At 32.7% G+C, this 26,016-nt stretch overlaps 1 protein-coding gene and 1 pseudogene across 9 annotated transcripts; one reads left to right on the forward strand and one right to left on the reverse strand.

Annotated features, from left to right (window-relative positions):
• Positions 1–468: 468 nt before the first annotated feature.
• On the reverse strand, positions 469–3,677 carry LOC132628321 (expansin-A1-like; annotated as a pseudogene).
• A 5,221-nt stretch (positions 3,678–8,898) lies between these two features.
• LOC132626087 (uncharacterized) lies at positions 8,899–16,929 on the forward strand. 9 transcript variants are annotated; one of them, XM_060340820.1, is made up of 8 exons: positions 8,899–9,045; positions 10,927–11,220; positions 12,945–13,016; positions 13,688–13,752; positions 14,328–14,484; positions 15,343–15,429; positions 15,537–15,626; positions 16,436–16,929. In XM_060340820.1, the coding sequence occupies exons 2-8, from the start codon at positions 10,951–10,953 to the stop codon at positions 16,586–16,588; spliced, it is 894 nt and encodes a 297-aa protein (XP_060196803.1). In that variant the 5' UTR covers positions 8,899–9,045; positions 10,927–10,950; the 3' UTR covers positions 16,589–16,929. The 9 variants fall into 9 exon arrangements, with proteins under 9 accessions (XP_060196803.1, XP_060196805.1, XP_060196802.1 ...); XM_060340822.1 differs by having other exon boundaries at positions 8,954–9,045; positions 10,911–11,220; XM_060340819.1 differs by lacking the exon at positions 8,899–9,045 and adding an exon at positions 9,053–9,205.
• The last annotated feature ends 9,087 nt before the right edge of the window (positions 16,930–26,016 follow it).

Raw genomic sequence — 26,016 nt, forward strand, 5'->3', positions numbered from 1 at the left:
GGTTTTACCACCTTAGTGGACTTACTCGGTGCAAACCTAATTATTCGGGCAAATAGGTGTCAGATAAGTCCAGATGGTTAGACCAAAAGAAAAAAAGAACTATCCCATCATTCCATTGTGCTTGAAGGTTGTTTCTTATACATAGTAGTGTATTAACAGCTTCAGGATCTAGGAATAAAGAAATGTGAAAGATAACACTACAAGGCAAAATAACAGAAAGAAAAAAGAAAGGAAAATATAGTAATACAAAAGAAGAATGATGAAAAAGTTTAATAGATAAGAACATATAGTAATACGAAACAAGAATAATGAACAGGTTTAATAGATAAGCATCATGTCCATTGCTCATTGCTGCACTTGTTAACTCTATTATTAAACAATAACACAAGCAACAATATCTATCTACAACTAAAGCTTAGGAGAAAAAAGTTTCCAACTCATACACTACTAAATGAGGGTGGTAAAAGAGTCCACCACTTCATTGCAACAGAAGGAAAACAAAGATACATAAACTAAAGAAAAGACTGAAAACAATAGCCTCAAAGATTATAGGGTCCCAAAGCTAGGCTACCTTTAAATTATCCAAATTAAATGACAAAAGGACAACTTCAAAATATACTCATCAAGACCCAAATTCCAAGGGCTGACTCCCATGGCAATGGCTGACAGGGTCTTAGTGAAGTGGTAAGAGTGTATCACATGATATGTGGGTTAGGGACACGCCACGTTATAGGTTCAGAGCCTACAAAAAATTGATATTTAAGTGGAGAAAGTCAGAGAGATGGGCTCATTATTCAATTCCTCAGAGTTTTGAACCATGCATCCACAAATCAGCATATATAATTCTTACAGCCGAATATTTAGTGCAACCCTTTCAGTGGAACTGACCACCAGTGTATGTCTGCCCAAAGGACCAGCTGGCTGGGGCAACATTGTTAGAGACCACACTATGCCCATCACTTGTGGTAACCTTAAATGAAAGGCTTTGTCCATTTAGAAAACTGTTGCTTTGCCAGTTTTGGCCCCAGTTTCTTGACATAGATTGCCATTTGGTTTTTGATCCTTTAATGGCTACTGCACGAACATCCCCGGCACCGGCAACATTAGTCACTAGTACCAAGTTGAAGTAAGAGTGTCCATTGATGGCGAATCTGATGCCTCCATTTCTTCTGCAGGGTACCCTGCAAAAGTTGCCAATATAGTTTATGTTAATTGATTCTATTGTGAGCTTTCATAGGTGTAACCTAATGGTTAATGAAGCTAAAATGGACCATGGAAAACCAGAGTTTAAATTCCAATAGAATAAGTGCTAGGTGATTCTTTCGCATTTATCTAAATCTTGATGGACATAGTACCTGTGCTGGTGGCATGCAGCAAAAATATTCGGTGGACTAGTCAATCGAGGTAGGGTGTAAGGTGGCATGGACACTGACGTTATTCGGGATAATATCCTTTTTGCAATTTTTGGTTGGCAAGAGCAGAAAATATGGTCATGAGTCAAGACCGTGTTTATCCTATTTGAAATTTGCTCAGAAATCAAGATAGATTAAAGGGTTAAGTGTAAGCTCTAGAATAGCCAAACTGGAGCCTTGCCCAAGTAAAATTTTCAGTAAGAATGTCAAGTGAGACCACTGAAAACACATGGGGTTCACTGATTTTCACACTTTAGCTTTAACAATCAAAAGATATCTTAGTTAATACCAAAATAACTATAGTGCCCCACTACAGTAAAGAAGGTCGAATAGTCAAATAGACACATACACTTGCATTGATTTCTACTCCTAACCCTCTACTCCAGAGGATTTCATTCAAACACCTCAAATTGATTAAAACAAGTCTTTTTAAATGACTCTGATCGTTGACTTAACATATGCATGAGCAGAGCTAGGGGCGCAAGGGAGTTCATCCGAATTCCTTTTGTCGGAAAATTAAATGTATATATAAAGTCAAAATTATATTTTATGTATATATTATAGATGTTGAATCTCCTTGACTTCTTTGCTTTGTTTATTTTGTTATATTTTGAATCTCTTTAGTGAAAGTCTCGGCCACTAAAAGTATGCGGCAACTTCACACCTGAGTTGGATAAAGTGTGTGTATTTCACGCGTATAACGAGCATGAATATGAAGATTGAAAAGTAAATTGGAAGAAAAGTCACTTAAACAAGCATATATTGGACAAAATATCATAAAACCAATAGAACATACCTTCTATAAGCAATAGGGACAATTCCAGCTCTGTATTGGGCAATGTGCTAGAAGATAGGCTGGGAAAGGTCAAAGTGGTGAAGTGGAGGGTTGCACCAGCCACCAGCGCTGCTAGGAAGGGCAGTATTTGGTGGACGTAAATTAGTTGCTGTAACCTTAATAGAGCCTCGTAAGCACCATTTGTGTTCATTCACACACTTAATCTCATAGCAAGATCCACAACTCAACCCATTGTTGAACAGAGCTGCGCTCAAAGCTGCAGTTTTGGTTCCATAACCTTGGTTGTATAGATTCCCATAACCACAAGCACCACCTGTTGGAAATACAAGCAATAAAATTTAACAAGAGTCGACATAGCGTGAGGATTCATCATGAAATTAGCTAGTTTTATTATCTATATCGATTGTCATTTCATAACGGAGTTTCTGCTAAAGGAAGTGGTGATCCCTAGCTTGAGACTCAAACTCCAGAAGCCGAGCTAGGACAGTTATGTATGAGGTCTACATGCTAGATGTAGAGGCGCATAATAGATAGATATGAACATCATGAGCTATCCCGCAATAAAACCAGATGTTGCTGATACCTTCTTCTCGGTTCCTTCTTCCATGACCAGATATTGAAGAAGGAAAAAGATAAGAGGGCCATGTGGAGACTGTGATCAAAAATCCACAATAGAGTCCGAACACAACGATTCATTAACTATTAGCCTACCGTAACTCTCCTCGTTTATCCAGGTTTGTAACAAGCAACGTGAGCAAGCTCACCCAATCGGAGTAAATAAGAACCCTCATAAACAAAGACAAAATTATGGGAGTTATATGGCCTCAATTGAACCCTTGGTTTTCTCTTGAACTATGTAATACGCATGCAAAAATCAATCAAAATATATAAATGTAATGAAATCATACTCATTTTTTAAAATTATCTAACTCGAGATCCCAGATTCACCTACATATTTCCCATCTCATGAAAAGCCATTTTCCCTTCGCTTGGCCTTATCCCCCTCTAGGGGTATTTTGGTGATAACGTCCATAGGAACATGACGATCCTATTTGTATAAACACTTAACGACGAACTCCTATATTCCTTTCATTATAGTATTCCTAAACAAGTTCCTACGATTATAGTATTCCTAAATAAGTTCCTAGATGACAAGCCAAAAGGTTTTGATGATAATGATGCTATTGATGATAGTGTCAATCTTGATTCTAGTGACGATATCGATTGTGGCCTTGATCTGGAGCTACAACTGCTAACCGGGATGAATGGACTAATAATAAAGCAAATTTAGTTTAACCAAAATATGAAAAAAGGGAGAACAAAAAAAATGTTTGCATACCCCTTGTTCCTGAGGCATCATCATCTCCGTAGAAGGTAGCATGAGCATTGATCCACCCTCCTCTACCATTCCCCTTTACAAGTGAGGCAATTGCAAGCAAACAAACTGGAAAAATCACAAAATGAGCCATATTCCTGCATTAAAAGTTGGAACTTTTTAGCACTTTATTTGGTAGTATAAATTCAAGACAGGTTCATTCAATTGTTAGAAATTTTCATGTTCATTCTAGCATTACAAGGAAAATTTACAAGGAAAATGTAAGAAAGCAGAGAAAAGACTAGTACTTTATTGGAGAATACAATAAAGAATAAATTAATTATTGTGAAACGTACCTTAATTAAGCCATAGCAAGTTCTTGATAAGATATTAAACAAGATTGTTTCTCCATTACAAGGATTTAGGAAATTTTGTTTATTCTCCCTTGACCCCCTTTTACTAACAAGTGATTAAATATTATAGATGAAGACCACATAATTCATTCTTGGAATAGAGAAATGAGTGGCTATCTAAGTGGCTGACATTATTAGCTACTCTCATTCATCAAATTAGTGAATAGTTATAGAACTCTTTATCACCTAAGCCACAATCTAACATTTGGCTTCAAGAATCCCATTTGGCTCTCTCTCTCTCTCTCTCTCTTTTTTCAAATTTCTGGTAGAAGAAATTAGTAGGCTAGTAAAAAGAAAAAAGAATTGAGCTTGTGCGCACAAGATTTGGGTCACAAGGCAAACTGTGCCGATCTCCATGTGTGTACAAAATAGACGTGATGCCACATAAATTTCTCCCTCATGTAATTTTTGTATTTTTCTTTCCACATAATAATACTGTTTCACTCCTTTTTTTTCTTTTGCTCAATAACTTGGAAGAATATGAGTTGTTATGTACAAATTACAATAGATGTGATTGAACAATAGCATTAACAAAGAATGAGAATTAACCTGAGTAGCAAAGATGCCATTAAAGCTTACCAATTTTTTCTTGCCTCTGTTCTAGCTCAGCTCTAGGAGTCAACATTGGTAAACAATGCAGGTAAATTTTGTGAACAATTAAATAACACGTACAAGTTTGTTTGATGATACAGTAAATTTCAGAATAATGTAACAAGATAGGTAGAATGAGTTTTGACCATTTAGCAAAATATATAAATAATTGAATAACACATGTAAGATTTGTCAATCAACATTAGTTGAACAATTTAACAAGATACTACAAGGCTGATTGTATCAAAGATATAGTCCACCCAACATAACTTGTGAACAATGTAAGATTTGTCAATCTAGCAAGATTTATAAATAATTTAACAAACTAATATAATGAAGATTGAATCAAAATTATGCCCCAGCAGACATAACTTGTATAAAATTATGTCTCGCCAACGCATAATTTTTCATTCTTCCGAATATATAATGCTGACAGCCTATGTAATTTTGCACAAATTTCTTAAACGAGGACCAAATTTTAAACAATGACGCAGAATGATACTACTTGTGCGAAATTTTCACCTTGACCTTAAACTCCCCAACCCCCAAAATAAATTTAGTGTTGTTGAAGAAAACATGTATTAAAGGGGCACATTCATTACCAAAGTAGTTAGGAGTTCTCATCGTAACGCACTCTTTTTACATAAAATAATAAATTTATATGACTATACTACCTCCGTTCAAATTATAGTTTTGCGCGCCCTTAAAAAATACTTCCTTCATCTAATTTTACTTGTACTGTATTGACTTGGCACACCCTTAAGAAGCTATACAGTGAATGACAATTTTCCTTTATCGCCCAATTATTACTAACTCATTTAATGCTTGAAATCAACCAAAATATTTTAAAAGTTCGGCAGCCATTAACCGTTTCTTGAAGTTTCCAACCGAATAATCAATAATAATAAGGGTAAAGGAAGTATGACATGGTAAATTATATCTCGATTTTCCAAATTTGACAAGTAAAAGTGTACATCTATTTTTAGTTTACAGGACAAGTAAAAATGAATGGAGGAGTATTAATTAGAAGGGGTATTTGACTAACTTTACCCTTATTTATGCATAACTTATAATCTCTCTCCATTAAATGTTTACTCTATTTATGTGTCATCTCCATTAATGACAAAATTTTAGTGGCTTCGTTGGTTCAGCGAGTGGTTTCTCATATGGGACACCTGAGATCGATTTCCTTCGCGAACAACCTTCTTAGTCTGAGCTCCTCACACGGGGCTTGCCTAGTGTGGTTTACATCTCATGTGTTGTTTGGGGGCTATTACATTAGGAGCTGGATTTACCACACCAAAGGGTAGCTGCTGCGGGTTCCCTAGTTTAATAAAAATGGGTTAAAAGTAGTGTCTAGAACTTTTAAAACGACAAATAATTCAGCATCGAGGTGTGTTTTAATACAAAGATAGTGATAGTTTAGATAGGTAAATTAAACAATGGATAGTTAAGGTATGAAACTCGCGAAAAGATAAAAGTAGATGAGAAAATTCCCTAAAAGGTCACCCATGTACTGAGAATTGTCTTCTAATATCACTTTTATTTTTTTGGACTAGAATATCACTCAACTGTCCCTATTTTCCTCAAAATATACTAAACACACAAAACCTTTCTTCTCTCCCAATTGGCACGCCATGTCACATATTATATATTTCTTTAATAATGATTTTATTTAACTCAACCCAATCCAAACTACACTCATTTAGCACGGTTAGAAAACATCAAAAGAAATAAATTTATTACTAGTTGATTAAACAAATTATAAAAAACAAACAAATAACTCAAAACTATGTAAAAGTTAGGGTGTGGGGGGTTGGATTATGACCATTGTTTAGCTCGTCTTAATCCAGTTCATCTCAATCTAATTAACTTTTAAATAAATTTATAATCTGTTTATTTATTAAATCAGTCAATTTTAATTCGTCCAAATCAGAAAATAATCGGCTTGTTGAGTTGTTGGCAAAGTCAGGCGCAGACAGGCAGCGAGATTTGGAGATGAAAGATAGAGCTTTGAAACTAAAAGAATTTAATGAAGAAAATAAAATTTTATTGTCGAATTTAGATTCTATTGGTGATCCAAATATTCATGAATTTATTCGACAAGAACAAAAACGAATAATGGATAAAAGAAGTCAACAATTTCAACAGTCACAACCACAACAATCCTCTACCCCATACACTCAATATTTTAATGATATTGGTGGATTTGGAAACGACCTACCAGAGTACTAAATTATTGTTATAATTTTCTAAATTATTATGTTGTTTGATGTATTTTCAATTTTAATGTATTGAACATTGTTATGTTATTTATCATTGTGTTGTTATTGAACATTGTGTTATAATTGTGTTATATATTCGAAATTATTATGTTATTGAACATTGTGTTATTTATTAACAACATATTATATTTTATATTTGCACTTTTCATTTTTGTGATGGTTATATTTTTTAATACAATTATAACTTATAATAAAATTAACTTACAATTTTATATAAAATAATATATACGAAAATTAATTTATAAAACTTACACTCCAAAATTAAGATGTAAAATTAATATTATAAGATATTACATAAAAAATAATTAGGTATATTAGGAATCTAAAATTATAAATTAAAATTTATAATATGTTAAATCAAAAGTGTTATGTAATAAAAAAAAATAGTAATGAATAGTAATGGTGTAAATGAATAGGTATATTAGGAATCTAAATGTAAAATTAAAATTTATAATATGTTAAATTAAAAGTGTTATATAATAAAAAAAGAATAATAAAAATTTATAATATGTTAAATTAAAAGTGTTCTATAATAAAAAAAAAGAATAATAAATTATTAATGAATAGTAATGGTGCAATGAATAGTGTTGCATCAAATTTGGTGCAACACTATTCATGCACTAAAATGGTGCAAAAAATAGAGCAAGGTTGGAGCTCCAAAACACTATTTTTTACATCAAAATAGCATTTGGTGTAAAAAATATGCAAGGTTGGAGATGGCCTAATTCATACGATTTGAGCTTGAATCAGGTACTACGTACTCGTGCGCTTGTTCACTTGTTTATGATTTGTTTCCCAAATAGATCCTTTTTTGGCTCTCTTTAACCCTATGTCTCTTATCACTAGGAGGTCCCAACTCAAATCTGAGTTCTAGGAGGTCCCAACTCAAATCTGAGTTCTACCATATCTTTTTATGTCTGTGACATCAGTGAGAACTATAGGAAAAGTTGGTATTCATGAAATTTTGTTGGCTTCCCTAACCCCCTAAAATCCTAAAGCCACTTGGCATCGCGTTAGCTTGTTTGATGTTTTCTAACCAGATTGAATGAGTACAAGATATGGGTTGATCGGTTAAATGGGTTTGGATTTTGAGTTAAATGATAAGATAAGTTAAATAAATTTATTACTCCCTCCGTACCATAATAAGTGTCACTTTAGTCAAATACACGCATATTAAGAAACAATAATGCACCATGAAGTTTACTAAATTATCTATTTATAATAAAAATAAATTACTTTTTCCTCTTGGTTAGAGCGTGCACTAGTCATAATCCTTTTGAAATTGGGAATGCAATAATACCAAGTTACTATATGGCTTTTCCAATCATCATTTAGATGTTATTTTAACTTGTTAGTTTTTGTCTAAGGGTAGAGTTGGAAAAAACTAGCCAATTTATGTTTTGTTTTCGACACTTATTATGGGACAAACTTTTTTAGCTAAGGTGACACTTATTATGGGATGGAGGGAATATTAAATAAAATTTCATGGGACGTGACATGTCAAGTAGGAGAGAATGAGGGTTTTGCGTGCTTAAGTAAATTTTGAAAAATAGTGATAGTTGGATGATATTCTAATATTATGATATTCTAATATTAATCCCTCGTCCCATATTAGTTGTCCACATTACTAAGAATATATGTCCCAAAATACTTATTCATTTACAAAACCAAGATAGAATTAATTACATCTTTCCTAGTTTGTCCTTAACGTTAATTATTTTTTAAAGTAATTAATATTGATTAGAATGCATTTAATTGGAGATAGATAAGGAAAATGCAGTAAAAATACACTTTTATTTATGATTTCTTAAGTGACGTGTAAAAAGAAAAGTGATCAAGTAATATGAAACGGAGGGAGTAAAAGAAACAAAAGTGATATTCTAAAACAATTTGAATAAATGGGTGACTTTTAGGAAATTTACTCATAATAGTTTAGGTGTGTTTGTAATAATTAACTCTAAACAAAGACTTACTTTTAACAAATTTAAGAAAATCAACGGCATTGTTGCATGCATTATTCCAAAGAACAATAAAATAAAGCTGTAAAGCATCTAATTGGATCAATTTTACATGAAGACAGCTAAGGAAATAAAACAAACAAACAAACAAACAAAAACAAAAAAATAAAAAAACTCCACATCTTCCATTAACTTTTTATTGGCTTTGCAACAAATTCGCTAATTTTTCGTTTCCCTTTACACATTTTCTAAATTCTCTCTCTTTTTTTTTTCAGGTACATTTTACATTATTTTCTTTGTTTCATTTTTGTAAAAAATAATTTTTTGTTTTGCATTTTGAGTTGAATTTTCTCTCAAATCCGAATGCTTAGAAATTCTCTGTTCTTGCTGAGTTTCTCGGCTTGGGCGGTGAATTTCTTCAATAGAATTTCCTAGGTAATTTACCTTCTTTTATAGTACCTTTTTAATTATTATTCTTTTGTGAATTTTTTCTAAACCCATTTTTTTTTAAATGTTGTTATTTTGATTGTTTTCTGTCAAACTGGTGTTTTACTTTGATCTTACCTTTATTCATATATTCCCTCACGATACATTTTTCTTTTTAGTCCGTCAAAAGAAAAAATGTTATCTTTCTATAATTAGAAGCAATTTTATTTATAAAATTACCGTTTTATCCTATGTATGTTACCCAATTTACCTTCTTCTTTTTTTGTATCCTTTCAATTTTTTTATTTTTTTTTTGTGACTTTTTACTAAACCCAATTTTTTCTTTGAAATGTTGTTATTTTGATTGTTTTCTGTGAAACTGGTGTTTTATTTTGATTGTATATGAAGATCTTACCTCTATTCATATATTCCCTCGCGACCCATTTTCCTTTTCAGTCTATCCTGAAAAAAATATCACATTTCTATAATAATTAGAAATAATTTAATTTTAAAATTATCCTTTTATCCTAGGTGTGTACCCAAGTTACCTTCTTTTGTATCCTTTCAATTTTTTTTATTTTTTTTTTGTGACTTTTTTCTAAACCCAATTTTTTCTTTGAAGTGTTGTTATTTTGGTTGTTTTCTATGAAAATGGTGTTTACATTGATCTTAGATGAAGATCTTACCTTTATTCATATAGTCCTTTTGTCGTAATTTATGTGACACTTTTCCCTTTTAGACTGTACAAAAAAAAATGTTTAAAAATAATTTAACTTTAAATTTCTCTTTTACAAATGATTTATAGTAGCAATTTAATTTTAAAATTTTCTTTTTGTCATAATGAAATAATTTATAGTCAGACAAATATCTAATGTTTGTTTTAGACCATAAATTTCTAAAATATTCCTTTCTTTCTTAAATTTTATGTCAAGTCAAACGGTGACACATAAATTGAGACGGATTATTATTATTATTATTATTATTATTATTATTATTATTATTATTTTGTCATTTTTGGGCAATTTTTTTGAAATGTTAGTATTATTTTGATTGTTTTCTATAAAATTGGTGTTTTTATTTTGATGGTGAATGAAGATCTTACCTATATTTTTATTACTGAGTTCATCTAATTTTGGGATCAGATTGAAATTAGGAGTTTTTGGGCAGCGAATTTCTTCTAAACCCAATTTTTCTTTTTTTGAAATGTAACTATTTTATTTGTTTTCTGTGAAATTGGTGTTTTATATTGATCTTACCTTTTTTTTTTATTTATATAGCTAGAATATTGTTGGTTGTTTAAAAAAAAAGGGGGGGGGGGGGGGGGGGGGGGATTACGCTCTATGTCTACTGGGAGACAATATTTACGCCACGTAGCCCATAGTTTGAGTTTGTTACCCTGTTTAGCCCATATTTGTGTATAAACAATACAAGGTTGGTACATTATATATAATGCTTTCCCAGGTATAATGTGGTATAATATTGTACATTGGGCTATGTGGCATAATATTTTATGTTGGCTGTATATTTTTGAAAATGAGAGCATTTGGCGGTGAAAGATTCGGGGTCCGGGGCTGTTACCCGGATGGAGCATCATCTGGGTTGTTATTATTTTGATTGTTTTCTATGAAGTTGGTGTTTTATTTGTGAATGAAAAGATCTTACCTTTATTCATATATAACTGAGTTGAACTAATTTGGGATTCGATTGAAAATAGGCGTTCTTTCATGTAGGTATATTGTTGGTTGTATAGAAAAATGGGAGAGAATCTGGTGGTGAAAGATGAGCGAGTCCGGGTCGGGAACCTAGATGGAGCATCATCAGGAGAAGTGGTTGAAAACGGGAAGAAACCGGAAGTGGAAGGAGCCTCTTCTTCAAAGAATGTAAAGGAGAAGGAAATGGCTGTGGAAGAAGAAGAAGGTAATGAGGAGGTGCCATTAATTCGGGGTGGAGAGTGCCGCATTTGCCAGGACGAAGATACTTTGAACAATTTGGAGAGCCCTTGTGCTTGCAGTGGAAGTCTCAAGGTGAAATTTCTGTTTTTAGCTCCCTTGTAACTTTGTTGTAAGCAAATTTGATCATTTGTTGAATGCGTCGAAAGTGTATTTAACTACACACACAATAAATAAATGAATCTTTGGACCTAACTCAAATGCAAAACCTAGCTCATGAGATCAGGATTGTCTAATACCATATAAGGAGACCAATTTCATATCTCACAACCGATGCCTAGGCCTGCCAATTGAAGTATGGATAACATAATATGGGCGCCCAACATCGGGTAAACCAAAAATTGAAATGGGTCTGACTCTGATACCATGTAAAGAAATAGACTTTGAGCCTAACTCAACCTCAGAACTAGCTAATGAAACGAGGATTGGCCAAAATTCCACATCCAACAACTGATATGGGGAAACTTAATACACACACGTCTTACATTTTAGGGGTTTTGTAATCTTATAAGGTAACCCCCTTTTCCTTATTGTTCGCATCTGATCCTACATCAATCAACTATGCCTCAATCCCATGGTAGTTAGTGTCAGTTATATGAATCCTTCTCTTCTACGAATCCATTTTGGTCATCTAGTAATTAAAGGATTCGTCATAATAATACATCTTTAATGCTGGCCTTCGAAACCCGACCACTACTCTCCTCCTTTATAGCTTGAGATCAGATGTCTTGTCCAAAGCTAACATAGGTGGGGAGTTTCATATTTGCTCTATAATAAAAAAGATTTACTATGTTTTAACTTTCTATTAAGTCATATTCCATCTCTTCTTAATTATAGGCGTTTGAGTTAATTCGAAGTTCTATGTGGTTTTTGTTTGTTTTGTGGGAAGTGGATACCAGATATTTGGAAAAGGATACGACTTTTTTCTCTTGTAATATATACCCTAGATAATGGAGGAAGTTTTGTACCATGTATTGTGTGTAGTCAGAGAATTTGACCTTTCTCTTGTCGAACTTTGTACAAATTTCTGCTCTGTTGCTTAGCGTACATGAAGAGAAAATCTCTCTGACATGTTTACCAGAAATCTCCTTGACCATCCAAAGTTAGTTAAGATACTTTCCCCTAATATGACCACTCTTGGCTTCCAAAAAACTTGCATGAGAAGTCAGCTTCAACTTTTGTTGGAGTTAGGATCTTCCATTGGCCGTGTCAACAATCAATCATTAGCCCTCTTCTTTGTATGCTATCTGGGAAAATGACTATTCTCTGCATGGTGGTGGTCTTCTTCATCCTTAGGGTTGTTTTTTTATGTCTCCATGTTCCTCGGTGGTGATGCAACCCTTTCTTAGGCTATTATCTGAAGCTCCTTAAGCAAGATTTTGCTCCCTTAGATCATTGCCTCATATCATGGTATCTGGTAGCATCATCATCACATTCATTTACTTACCTGAGAAGTTCTTTGATGTTATGACACTACTTAATTATATATTCCTAGAAGATTGCTTGGACACTTGGCGCTATCCATCCTGATGGTCTGATGTCTTATCTACGGTTTCCTAATATTGCCTCTGTATATAGTTGCACAACTCTTGGTGTCGCTGTTTTCTTTTAATTATACTGATAAATTATATGATTTGTTAATAAATTATATGATTTGTTATAGATGTATTTCAAGAGGTCTTCTTCTACATCCTGTTTGCCTTATTTTCTTTCTTCAATTCGCTTTTCTTTTTGCTTTTAGTTGGAATATTAAATCTGTTTAAGTGCGCGTGATTTTAATGTAAACAATTGACCTGCAGTATGCACATCGAAAATGTGTTCAACATTGGTGCAATGAGAAGGGTGACATTACTTGTGAGATTTGCCATCAGGTATGTTTGTGTTTAGTTGTTTTGTATCATATCTTGCATATTATGAGATTGGTTAGAGGACTTGTCTATTAAATAAGCAAGTTCTCATCATGCATCCAAAAGGAAAAAAGCATCTTCAATCAAAAAAGTGCAAGATAATATTTGTTTTTGGTTAAATTGTCCATCTATTTCATCTGTCATGGAAAACCAGGATTGCTTTCTACTTTCTAGCACATGGAATTGAATCATGGTAGTCAATTTATATGTTTCATTTTTTTTATATGAGCATATAGGTCTATGAGGACGTTTCTTGGAAAATTACCTCAGTATGGCAATAGACTTTTAGCATTGGAAATATTTTATTTGTCCCAAATATCAACTTATAATAATGATTTTGATATATCACATATGCATGAATGGGCAAGATTTAGTAGAATTGCTTTATTGTGAATAGGATCAACGCTTAGGTTTGTCAATCAATGTTTGGCTATTTATTTGTCTTTTGGAGATATTCACTTGTAGTTGTTTTATCCTGTCTTGTAAGCCTCTGTGAGGCTCAGTAATTCGCTATGGATCATAGTTGATTATGTATTTTGGAGAAATTGGGATTGAGCTTGATGCTTTTGAATTCTAACATTTTCTATTGGTCATTATATATATAATAAGTTACCATTTTCATTCTCAACATGCAGCCATACCAGCCTGATTACACTGCCCCTCCTCGAGCTCGACCGGAGGAAACTATTATAGATATTGGGTGAGTATAACTTTCTTTAGTGCATGTTTCCTTTGTTATTATGTCTAAAGTTTTTTGTCTAGTAGCTTTTCAGTTAGCATTGTTAAAGGCATGCTTGAGTGTGCTAGTGTTTAGGGAAAACAAATTAGAATTTTGGTATAAGAAAACTAGTAATTAAATCTGAATTAGATGCTTAAAATGTGCAGATTGACCTGCTTTTGCTTCTTCTTCTTCTTTTCTTTTTTTTTTTTTTTCACTAAAATATTTCTTACTCCTTTATTGATAAAATTGTTATTTGTACTTTAAGTTATTTTCTCCGCATATGTACATTTCTGCGTGCGCATGTGGGGTGTGCGTGTGTCTGTATTAATGCATAAAGACATTATTTTGGTGTTTTTTGGACGTGCTCATTCTATTTGCAGTTTGCACTTAAAGTTCCAAAATATGCTTTGCCTTTGACAACAGTGTTAACAATTTATTGTGTTATACTGTTACCTGAACGTTTTTTTATAAATATTAGTTAAGTGGTGTTGGTTTCGAGATTCAGCATTTCTTCGCAGTTCATTAGCTATTTGGGTTGTTTCATTGTTGTGCAGGGGAGGATGGCAAATCGCTGGCACACCTCTGGATTTACACGATCCTCGCCTTTTGGCAATTAGAGAGGCTGAACGCCAACTTTTGGAAGCTGAATATGATGATTATAATGCTACAAATGCAAGTGGTGTCGCATTCTGCCGTTCTGCTGCTTTAATTGTAAGCATTTACTGCTATTGGTCCCAGAGGAAAAGCTAGAATTCTGAGCCTCGATCACTGCATTTCTATCGTTGCCTCATTCAAGCTTAATTCACCTTGTAGGAGTGGCTAAATGTCTCTTAGTCACTTCCAGTCAAAAGAAAAAAAAAAGAAAAAGAAAAAAGAGAACAACAATGCAAAATGCTGAGATTTGCTTAACTGATCTTGTGGGTAAATCAGAGAATTTTCTAGGGACGTTGATGTTTCTTTTTCCACTATCCTTATTCATTTATCTCAATGTTTTCTTTATTTTCTAGTTTTCAATTGCCTGTGAAGAAAATATGAAGAGAAATAGGGTGTGTCGAATTTTTCCATGTTTGGTTACTCAAATTTTTGGAAAATATTTTCTTTAGGAAAATAAATTCCTTACAAAAGAGGAAAAATGACTTCCCTAGAGGAACTACAAAAAACAAGTTCCACAAGAGGCATTCCACACTAATTGTCTCCTTCCCACCTTACCCCACCCCACCCCACCCCCATAGCCTCATCCCCACCCCACACCTTACCCCCACCCCCATAGTGTTTGCCTAGATTATATATAAATACTTTTGGGACAATATTTTATGTTTATGTACCAAACACAAGAAAATAAGTAAGAAAACCACTTCTTTCCAAGGAAAACATTTTTCAACAAAATCTTTTCGTTGTAAAATGTTTTTCTTCGTACCAAACACACACATATTTTCTTAAATTTCCATGATATGGAAGATATCATAAAATGTATGCCATATGTCCTTATTTTGTGGCTGGAGTGATGCCTACATGTATATTAATTCAGAATTTGCGCTAGTACTGATGACCCACATACAAATATGGCAGTTAATGGCTTTTCTGCTCTTGCGCCATGCATTGCCTGTAGCAGACGCAGATGGAGGAGACGACGAAGATCCATCTGCTTTCTTCTCGGTAACTTTTTTACATCCATTATGTGCTATTTACTTCTATCTGTTTCTCGTAAAAATATTTGTTGTTACTGCTGGAAATTATATCTCCAAATAATGTATGGTGTGCAGCTTTTCTTGCTTCGGTTAATTGGCTTTCTTTTACCTTGCTACATCATGGTCTGGGCAATCAGCATTTTGCAGCAGCGCAGGCAAAGAGAGGTTGGTGTTAGTTCTTCTGTTTGAAATATTTTAATGTACATTTTCCTCTGGAAGGCACCCGAATAAATGTTTGAATGCTCGCGCTTGTGATTTTAGTTATAGAGGGTGTTTGATTAAGCATACAAGCTGGCCAAAATCCATCAAAAGCCATAAGTTGGTTTGACCAGCTTATAAACACTTTTGGTTTGACCAAATTTTTTACTCCCTCATCCCAATGTAACTGTGTTAGTTTGACAGGCACAGGACTTTGAGAAACAATGAGAAACAAAGGGAGACTTTTAAATGTTGTGGTCTTAAATTAAAGATGTGTGTAATCCTTTAAATCTTGTGCTCTTAAACTTGCCATGTAGAATTTAGAATTGGAAAACTTATTAAATATAGAAAGAGGCACTCTTTTTGGGATAGACCTAAAAGGAAAATAAGACACTTAAATTGGGACGGAATGAGTACTATTTTATTCTTAATATTTTTTCTAATTCTCAAAATACCTTCCCAAAACAAAATTCCGAACTTCTCTTCACCCCATATCCAATGTTCCTCCTTTTTTTCTACAAAGATACTTTTAAATGTATATTTTTTGATAAATTTTATAAGGTATATTAGTCATTTTAGAAAAAAGAACAACTTATCATCGCTTTTTTACCAAATACATAAACTGCTTATTTTCAGTTTCAACACTTTTATCCAAACACGTAATTGCTTATTTGTAAAATCAATTTCAGCATTTAAAAATGTTTTTCAGCACTTAAAGCTTATCAGCTATTTACAATCAACTAACCAAGCTAACAGAATGGACTTTGGTGAAGCAGGAGGCAGCAGCATTAGCAACAGCGCAGTTTGCATTTGTGGTACAATCTGGGCAGCCAACAGGTGTACAGTTTGCCATGGCATCAGCTACACCATCTGTCCCTGCATCGACGACGGACTCATCGTCTGTGCCTGCACCAATGGATCGGGTTTAAAATTGTGGCATATGCATATACCACTTCCTATTGTGAAAGGTTCCAGCAACAGGCCTCGTTGTTTTAACCCTAGATGCTGCGTCGTTTTGTAAGTAGTATTGTGGATATAATAGCAGCATCTGATGTCTTTTTCAAGAACCACCAATTTTACCAAGTTGTATATTAATTTCTTTTGATCTTGGCATGTATCTATGACATTTAGTAACCATTTTCACATCTGGGTAAGACCAGTTTTGTAACATATGTCTTGTAGAAAAGACCTGGCTTTTCATTTTGGCTAAATTTTTCAAATTAGTACTGCTGAATATATATAAAAAGGTTATGTAGAAGGATTAGACCAATATATTTTCATTACTGCTGCTTGTTTCCATTATCCAGGAAGACGGTTATGAACCTCAGAACATTCATGTAGAAGACAGGCATTAAAAAAATATGTAGTAAGGGGTCGTTTGGTTCAAAATAATGATTGTGGTATAAAATTTATTCTGGCTTAAGATAATACTGTCAATCAAATACAAAATAGATTTAATCCCAAATTTATACTGGGATAACACACTTAATCTTTCCAACCAAATGGTCTCTTAGAGCGCAACTTATGATGTGTGGATTATGCGTATGTCACATGTTCGTTCTCTCCCGCAGATAGATAATCCATAGTAAAGGTGGAGGCAAACATTCTTGTTGTAATCCTTTCCCCTTTTTACTACATTATTTTTATTTTATTATCGGAAAATGGTCAAAGATACCCTTAACATATTAGAAATGACTTAAAAATGTCCTCATTCCACCTATTGGATCAAATTTGCCCCTCTTTCCCACCCATTTGCCTATTTAGATTAAAAAATAACCCTTAAGTTTAAAATTGCCCCTCTTTTAACAAATGCTGATGTGAAATACATGAATTTTTTAAATTAAATATGTGGCATTATTTTTATTGATCTACATGTAATTCGACCCAAATTCAATCCATTAACCCATTTTTAAAAGACACAACACTTCTTCCTCTTCATCCCACATAGGACCTAACCTTTTTCGTTTTGTTTACTGCTTGAAATGCAAACATCTCATTTGGCCAGTGCATACGCAATAATTATGCTTTGGGGTTTTTCCATGTATTTAGATTAATAATTCTATACTGGATGTAATTTTCTTTCTTGACACTTTTGAGTGTATTTCATATGCTAGCACCTCCTCTGGAGGTACCTTTGATGTTAGAAGATGGAAATCTTCGCACCAATATTAAAGACTAGTGCGTTTGAAGGGAAATCCGTGCAAAAACTTCATAATTCAAAGTTGGAGTAAGAAGCCAAATTTGTTTACGCTTTAGTATTCATATAATTCACTAATAGGATTTATATCCAGAATAATATAGAATTGGTTTCCTAGTTTCTAGCTAAATTAGATTTTGCATTATTATAAACAGGTGTTTTGCTAGCCATTTCATAACAAAAATAGTAAAGAAGTAGAGAATTACCAAGATTATTCAAAGATTTATTGCGTTTATGAATAAAATATTTTCTTTCAGTGCCAAAATCAAGATTATCTATTTATCACTATTTTCATTTGGCTTTTTATCATAATATTAGTTAGGTCATGTGACACCTTGTGAAACTTGAGCTGTAATTACTGGATGTTTAACACTTTCTTCATTTTGTTTGGGTACATAGCTTTGAGGAGAGACATTTAAATAACTTAAACTAACAATGTATTTAATGTATTAAAATACTTTTTAAAATTATGATCTCATGTGCGATATTGAAATTAAAAAGTGACTAAATATAGAAAGTAAGAATTTAAATTAAAAAAAAAAAAAAAAAAGATAATTGAATTGAAGCAGAATAACCACCAAGAGAACTAATTTCCCATTTGGATATATGCAATCTTCTTTTTCAGAAACGATCCTCTTTCGATTCTATGTGCCTATAAAGATTAAAATAAATAAAGTTAGCTCCTTAGGACATAGGATGAAATCATGAAAGCCCCATCAAGATTCTCCTTGGCGAACCTTTAGCTTTGGAGTATCTAATGTGTACCTTAACTTTAGACTAGCATGTACGGTATTAAAGGCTTGAGCATATGAAGGTGTTAAAATGTGCCACATTAATTGAAAGAATGAGTTGTTGTGTCCTTTAGTATTCTATGTAACAATTCCATATTATGTTGATCATCTCTATAATAGGGAAGAGAAGTTAAACTCACCTTTGTACTATATGAAATTGTTCAATTTAATCATTAGTTATATTTTTGGTCCATTCATACTCTTGTCATAGCAAATCATTTCATATTTGCCATTTTGTTTAAGAGAAACTTCAGCAGCATCAAATTGATGGACTTCACGTATCTAAATTCTTTGAGCCAAAAAAGTCCGAATTAAATTTACCGTTTAACTTTTGATTGTGGTTTATATTACGCACAGGTTACTCTGTTAAGCGTCAAAACAAGAAACAAGATTATTTCCTAATGATGAAAGTAATAACAGACCAAATAATTTAACGTAAGATAAGTTGCATTGCTAGCAGCATCAAATTGATGGACTTCACGTATCTAAATTATTTGAGCCAAAAAAGTCCAAATTAAATTTACCCTTCAACTTTTGATTATGGTTTATATTACGCGCAGGTTACTCTGTTAAGCGTCAAAACCAGAAAAAAGATTATTTCCTAACGATGAAAGTAATAACAGACCAAATAATTTAACGTAAGATAAGTTGGGTTGCTCAATTTCAGATAGTACATAGACAAATTTAATATTACACTTGTTAAGACACATTCCATTCGCACAGTGCAATTTAATAAAGCATCAGATCCTACACTTTAGAATGTTCCAAGTTGTATGTTAGTATAATTTATGCGCTAACTCATCAAAAAGCAAAATAAAGAAAAAGTGGCCTGCCTGGTTAAACGAGAAAAAAGAAAAAGGAAAAAAAGAGCAATTTCAAATCATAAGAGAAAGCTATATATTTGAATGGCGAATACTAGGCACCAGAATTTAAAGTTTATGAGTTCTGAACTTGTTATCGAATTCATAATCATCATATTTATTAGGTTGACAATTAAATAAAGTATTTATTTATATTTAATGAATTTCCTAATACGAATACAGAATCTAAATAAACTTATTATTTGTCCGAACTCATAACTAATAATCCCCTTCAGGCACTGACTAGGCCTGTCAACCAAAAATAAAGAGCAAAAGAAAAGCATAAAGAAACACATTTAGGACAAGAAACCAGGGCTGGTGTTTTTTGCTGCATAGATAAGAGAGCTTGGGTTTCTAAAGTGAGATTTCTTGGTGGCATAAAGCTAGCTAGTGCTTGGGTTTCTTTTAGGAGAATATGTAGTAGTAATCCTATTCCCCCACATTTCTATTTCAACATATTTTGCTTTACATGCACAAAAGACTTTCTTTCTTAATACCTAAGGAAGGTTTGATTAGCAAATAAAACATGTACAATCAAGAATATAACAGTTAAGGATTTAATATAACAGTCAAGGATTTAATTTATATACATCGATAACGTGATTTTTTTCCCACTATCAAATGTAATTCAAGATGTTATAGCAGGTTGTTTGCCTTACTAATCGTATTTGTTTTTATAACGTTTCCACACCTTGATTATTCTATTGGATACTTAGGGATCATTTGGTACATGAAATAAGGATAATAATCCTGGGATAGAGTTTGAAATTAACTTTATCCCGCATTTAGTTTGAGGTATTAGCTAATCCCTGAATAACTTTTACACTAAATTGATGAGATTAGTTATCCCATATAGAAGGTGGGATAACTAATACCATGGGATATCCCCCAGTATACCAAACGACCCCTTAGTACCTCCATCAGCACAGGTAGTGGCGTAGCCAAGTAAAGTGAAGGGTGATTAGTTGAACAACCTTTCTCTAAAAATTATACTGTGTATATATTGTGTACATAAGTCAAAAATTACTCTTTATATATATATATTAAACCATGAACTCCCTTAGCAAAAAATTTCACTTCGCCACTGAGCACTGGTACCGAGTGACTCTTCCCACCAAGGTTTAGGCACATGAGAAGAAATCACCTGGTATTTTTTGTCTCAATTGAGATTTGAATCTTGATTTTCAAGGTTTTCACCCACTTCATTAACTGCTAGACCACGCCCTTGAATGCAATTACTAATTGCATTTATCATGGGCAATTACCCATAGTTATTATATTCTATATCATCTGTCTATAAAAGTTAAACTCAATAATTTGGATTTCCTAGGACATTTATATGTAAGCATTGTGGGATAATGTGGCGGGCTGACTAAAAGTCCAAGTGACCAAAATTGGTCCTACTCCTAGATTAGAAGACAAAAGGCAAAGCTAATGATTGAGACATATGGGAAACAAGTGAAAAAAGATGCTTAGCTTCTCAAAGATGTTGTTCCAAGGCCTTTATTCAACCTATAGTGATATTCCTTTTATAACAGCCTTAATTTGCTTAAGCTGCACATTTATGATTAGCAGGGTAAGATCTCCGGGTTAGGCAAAATTCAGTATCTTTTGGTTTTAGTTAAATAATTTATCCCGAACTGAGTTGTTGTCCTGTCCAAGAATTCAGAATTCATAAACTTAAAATCTGAATCCGTCTTTGATGATTAGGATGATCTAAAACTTCTTGACATACTCTGAGCCCTTCCTGCTTTTATGCTTCTCAGTGTCCCCTCCAAATCCTATAAGAATAAACTAGAAAGCTCATATTAACAGACAAAAGATCCCCTTATTAGAAATGCTTAGTCTCTTATATTGATCTAAAGGGTGCTGATTTTTTTCCATACACCAGAAATAACCATGTTTTTTAGTACTCATAAACATATTGTCCTTTTCATTTGTATAGGACTATTAGCAGTTCTTCCAGAAAAAGTTTCCTCTATAACAAGTTCACAGCTTGCTTTAAAATGCTGCACAAAACAGCAGTGTATGCTCGCGCGATTAGTCACGAAGGAAGTGAACACAAATTTCAAGCCAGAAACAGTAACCAACAACACATTTGATCCGAATAGCTCGAGCAAACGAAGAGTTCGAAAAGGATCAAATCCCATTCACAATAGGTCCTGAGAAAAATAATGTCCTGTTTTACAAGAAGCATAGTGAAAAGAGTTGCCATTTGTGCCAAGTTCAATATGGTAAAACTATATATGCTTGCTGATCTTCGCATTTTGGATAGTTCTGTGAGTACGATACAATGTTGCTCGGACTCTCCAAAATGATGCTAAACTCGTGTCTGGTCCTCTAAAGATGCACTCCTTTTGAAAGATCCGACATGCACCTGACGATATTTTTGAAAAGTCCGAGCAACATAGGTTATGTGTATATAGTTAAGACTAGGGAGCTAGTAGATAATGGCTTCAATATGAAGGTAGGCAAAGTACAAACAAACAGTGTTGTCTCTGAAAAAAACAAAGAACTATTTTCCTTTCTCCGGTTTTTACCTTTTCTTTTTCACACATTTGATGTTTTGATCAGTTTGAATTCATTACTTTTTGTGTTTGTCTGATAAATCAGTTTGAATTCATTGGTTTCTTTGAGACGTAATGATTTTTGTTGTTTTTTCTTTGTTCCTATAAGATGGAACTCTTTCTTTAACCACAGAAGTAAGAAACATATCATGAGTTTGCTTTGACCAGTCTAAAAGTATAATCATGAGTACGAAAATGATTAGTTTATATTAAGTCCCACATTATTGAGGGAATGTGTTGTGGTTCCTTATACGATACTGGACGTTTCTGGGTTAAAAGTCATTTTTTGGGTTGAGTTTAGGTTAAATGACGGAAAATTACACAATATGGAAGTTGACTTATTGTGCTATTATTATTATTTACCATCATCATTCATATAACTGAAAGATTGTGTACATAGAATATCTTTGGAACTTGAGATAAATTCTTTGTTACACAGGCGTTGACCGCGGTCAACCTTTTTACCCCCTCAACATTTTCAGTGTGTGGCTAATGCGCACCTGATCGGCCAGAGAAAGATGAATTGCAAAAGACAAAGAAATGATTTTTTTAAAATAATTTTTTATATAAATATTAAGTAAAATGAAAATATTTGATAGATATTAAAAATAACATCATTTGTCATTATATTGATTTATTCACTTTTTAAAATGTTAGCATTACTTACAAAATATTCTACGTATGTGACTAGATACTATTAAGTCAATTCGAATATACTTCTAAAAATTTCAACTTTATTGGTTATGACAACAATTGTGATTGTAAATGGATTTTAAAACAAAACGCACACTTTAGTCTCACGATTTCCACTCTAATTTTAGAGTTCATGATCAAAAACACACTTAAACTATTACTTTTTCGCGAATTTCATATTTCAGCTATCAACTATTTTCTTTTCTACTTGAACTATCACATTCACCATCTATGTTTTACTTAATTAAAACACATCTCGAAGCTGACTACACCAACTATCAGTTGTTCTATTTTTCTACCTGAACTATCACCATCTACGCCAACTACTTGAGACAAAATCTTTGTTACACATGTGTTGACCGCAGTCAACCTTTTACACCCTCGATATTTTCAGAGTGTGGCTAATACACACCTGATCGGCGAGAGGAAGATGGATTGCAGAAGAGAAATAAATGATTTTCTTTAATAAGTTTTTTATATAAATATTAAGTGAAATGAAAATATTTGATAGATATTAAAAATAACATCATTTGTCATTATATTGATTTATTCACTTTTTAAAATGTAGCATTACTTACAAAATATTCTACGTATGCTACTAGATACCATCAAGTCAATTCGAATATACTTCTAAAAATTTCAACTTTATTGGTTATGGCAACAATTGTGATTGTAAATGGATTTAAAACAAAACGCACACTTTAGTCTCACGATTTCTACTCTAATTTTAGAGTTCATGATAAAAAACGCACTTAAACTATTACTTTTTTTGCGAGTTTCATATTTCAGCTATTAACTATTTCTTTTTTCTACTTGAACTATCACCATCTATGTATTACATAATTAAAACACATCTCGAAGCTGACTACACCAACTATCAATTGTTCTATTTTTCTACCTAAACTATCACCATCTACGCCAACTACTTGAGACAAAATCTCTTTTACACATGTGTTGACCGCAGTCAACCTTTTACACCCTCGATATTTTCAGAGTGTGGCTAATACACACCTAATCGGCGAGAGGAAGATAGATTGCAAAAGAGAAATAAATGATTTTCTTTAATAAGTTTTTTATATAAATATTAAGTGAAATGAAAATACTTGATAGATATTAAAAATAACATCATTTGTCATTATAATAAATATTCACTTTTTAAAACGTTAGCATTACTTACTAAAAAAAAACTCTACATATGCCACTAGGTACCATCAATTCACTAGGGGGGTCGCCTCTCAATTTGAATTATTTTTCAAAAAAATTTAACTTTATTGATTATAACAACAATTGTGATATAAATGAAGGACTTAAAACAGACTGCTTTAGGATCCCTTTGGCTATAATTTTTTTTTTTTCAGAATATTTTTTTTTATTTGAACATCAATGTTTGTCAATAAAAATTCTAAATCCAACTTAAGTTGTCTTTTTTAAATTTAGAAAACGGTTTATAACCTGTTTTTCACCCATTTTTCACTTTTAAAATTGTATTTAAGTACGTTCATGTATAAAAATAAAAATATATAAGCAATCACAATTCTGTCTTCAATTACAACTCCATAAAATAAAGTGAAAATTATTTAAAATTTATGGCCAAACGCCCGCTTAGTCTCGCGATATATACTCTAATTAAAAGACTAAAATCACTATTTATACCATGAACGTACGTGATTCACCAATATCTTTGATCTCAAACCGTTCATCCTGCCGACCACTACATCAATGGAGCACATATTACTTTCTATAGCGCTATGCTATCCCATACATTTTTTTTTTGTGCGGATTGCCCTTCAAAGCCACTGGTATTTAATTTTTGCCCCTCAAATTGATGGTCTTTAATTTTTGTCCGATGGTCTTTAATCTTTGTCCTTCGCTTAATACTTTGAGGTTATGAGTTCGAATCTCAGCTCAATAAAAAAAAAATGCAACGCAGAAGTTTGAATTCGCAAAACAGAGTTTTGATGCAAAACTCTACCTCAAGTTTTGAATGTAAAATTCTACCTTAAACAGAGAGTTCTACCTTAAGGTAGAGTTGGAATCTCTGCCTGAGGTAGAATTTTGCATTCAAAACTCTGCCTGAAGCCTAACTTTGATCCGAATAAGCCTAATTTTACTACAAAACTCTGCCTTGTGATTTTTTTTTATTGAACCGGGGTTCGAACCCCAAACTTCATGATATTAGGCAAAGGACAAAAATTAAATACTACCAATTTGAGAGGCAAAAAATAAAGACCAGTGTCTTTGAAGGGTAATCGTGCAAACATAAACTTGCACGTTTTGTCCTTAAAATAGGTTGATCTTTACTCCCTTTTATTAGTTGTCCACGTTACTAAAAATATTCGTTCAAAATATTTGTTTGTTTATAAAATTAAGATAGAATTAATTAAAAGATTCTATTTTGACCTTAACTTTAATTATTTTTTAGAGTAAACAATATTGATTAGAATGAAATTAATGGGAGAGAGATAAGTGTAATATACGTAGTAAAAACACACATTTATTTATGATTTCTAAGGAGCCGTTTGGACATGGTTTCAAACCACGATTTGATACCATGTTTGAACATGTAATTTGGATATCTTAAGTTGTATTTTCTCTTATCGACATAAAAAATCACAAGTTGTGAAAACTATCAAAACATTCTCAATTCTTATACAATCTCACCAAATGAGCAAGTCATAGTTCATAACAAAATTAATACACTACTAGAAGACCTTTCTAAGAAATACAACATCGATTAAACTTTAATTCAATAAAAATGAAAATTTTAACATGAACAGTAATGTAACTACTCTTTAATATAATCCTCCCACGTGGTAAACATAAATAAAGGTTGGTGGAAGTTAATGAGGTTAGTAAATGGTTAGTGGGAGTAATTGTTAAAAATATTTACCAACTTATGAGTCTTTTTTAATAAAATATAAACTTATGGATCAAATTTTATATTTAAAATTTCTGAAATCATGGTTTGAAACCCCAAATCATGCCTTTTGGGATGATTTGGGGTTTGAAACCATGAGATGAAATGCATGTCCAAACGCTAATTTTATCTCCTGCTTTCAAACCGCATGTCCAAACGCCTACTAAATAGACATGTAAATGAAAAAGTGGATAAATAATATGAGCCGGAGGGAGTAATTTTTACCCTTAAGTGGGATGGTCTTTAATTTTTTTTTTCCTTTATTAGCAACCGAGCTCAAACATAAGTTCTTTGGAAACTGAAATCATGACATAATTTGTGAGATAATATCA

Source organism: Lycium barbarum, chromosome 2 (assembly GCF_019175385.1).
Source record: "Lycium barbarum isolate Lr01 chromosome 2, ASM1917538v2, whole genome shotgun sequence".
Taxonomy (NCBI): Eukaryota; Viridiplantae; Streptophyta; class Magnoliopsida; order Solanales; family Solanaceae; genus Lycium; species Lycium barbarum.

Coding starts and splice junctions, on each gene's coding strand:
- LOC132626087 (XM_060340818.1), top strand. Junction 14,485..15,342: donor GCCGTTCTGCTGCTTTAATT/GTAAGCATTTAC, acceptor CAAATATGGCAG/TTAATGGCTTTTCTGCTCTT. Junction 15,430..15,536: donor ATCCATCTGCTTTCTTCTCG/GTAACTTTTTTA, acceptor TATGGTGTGCAG/CTTTTCTTGCTTCGGTTAAT.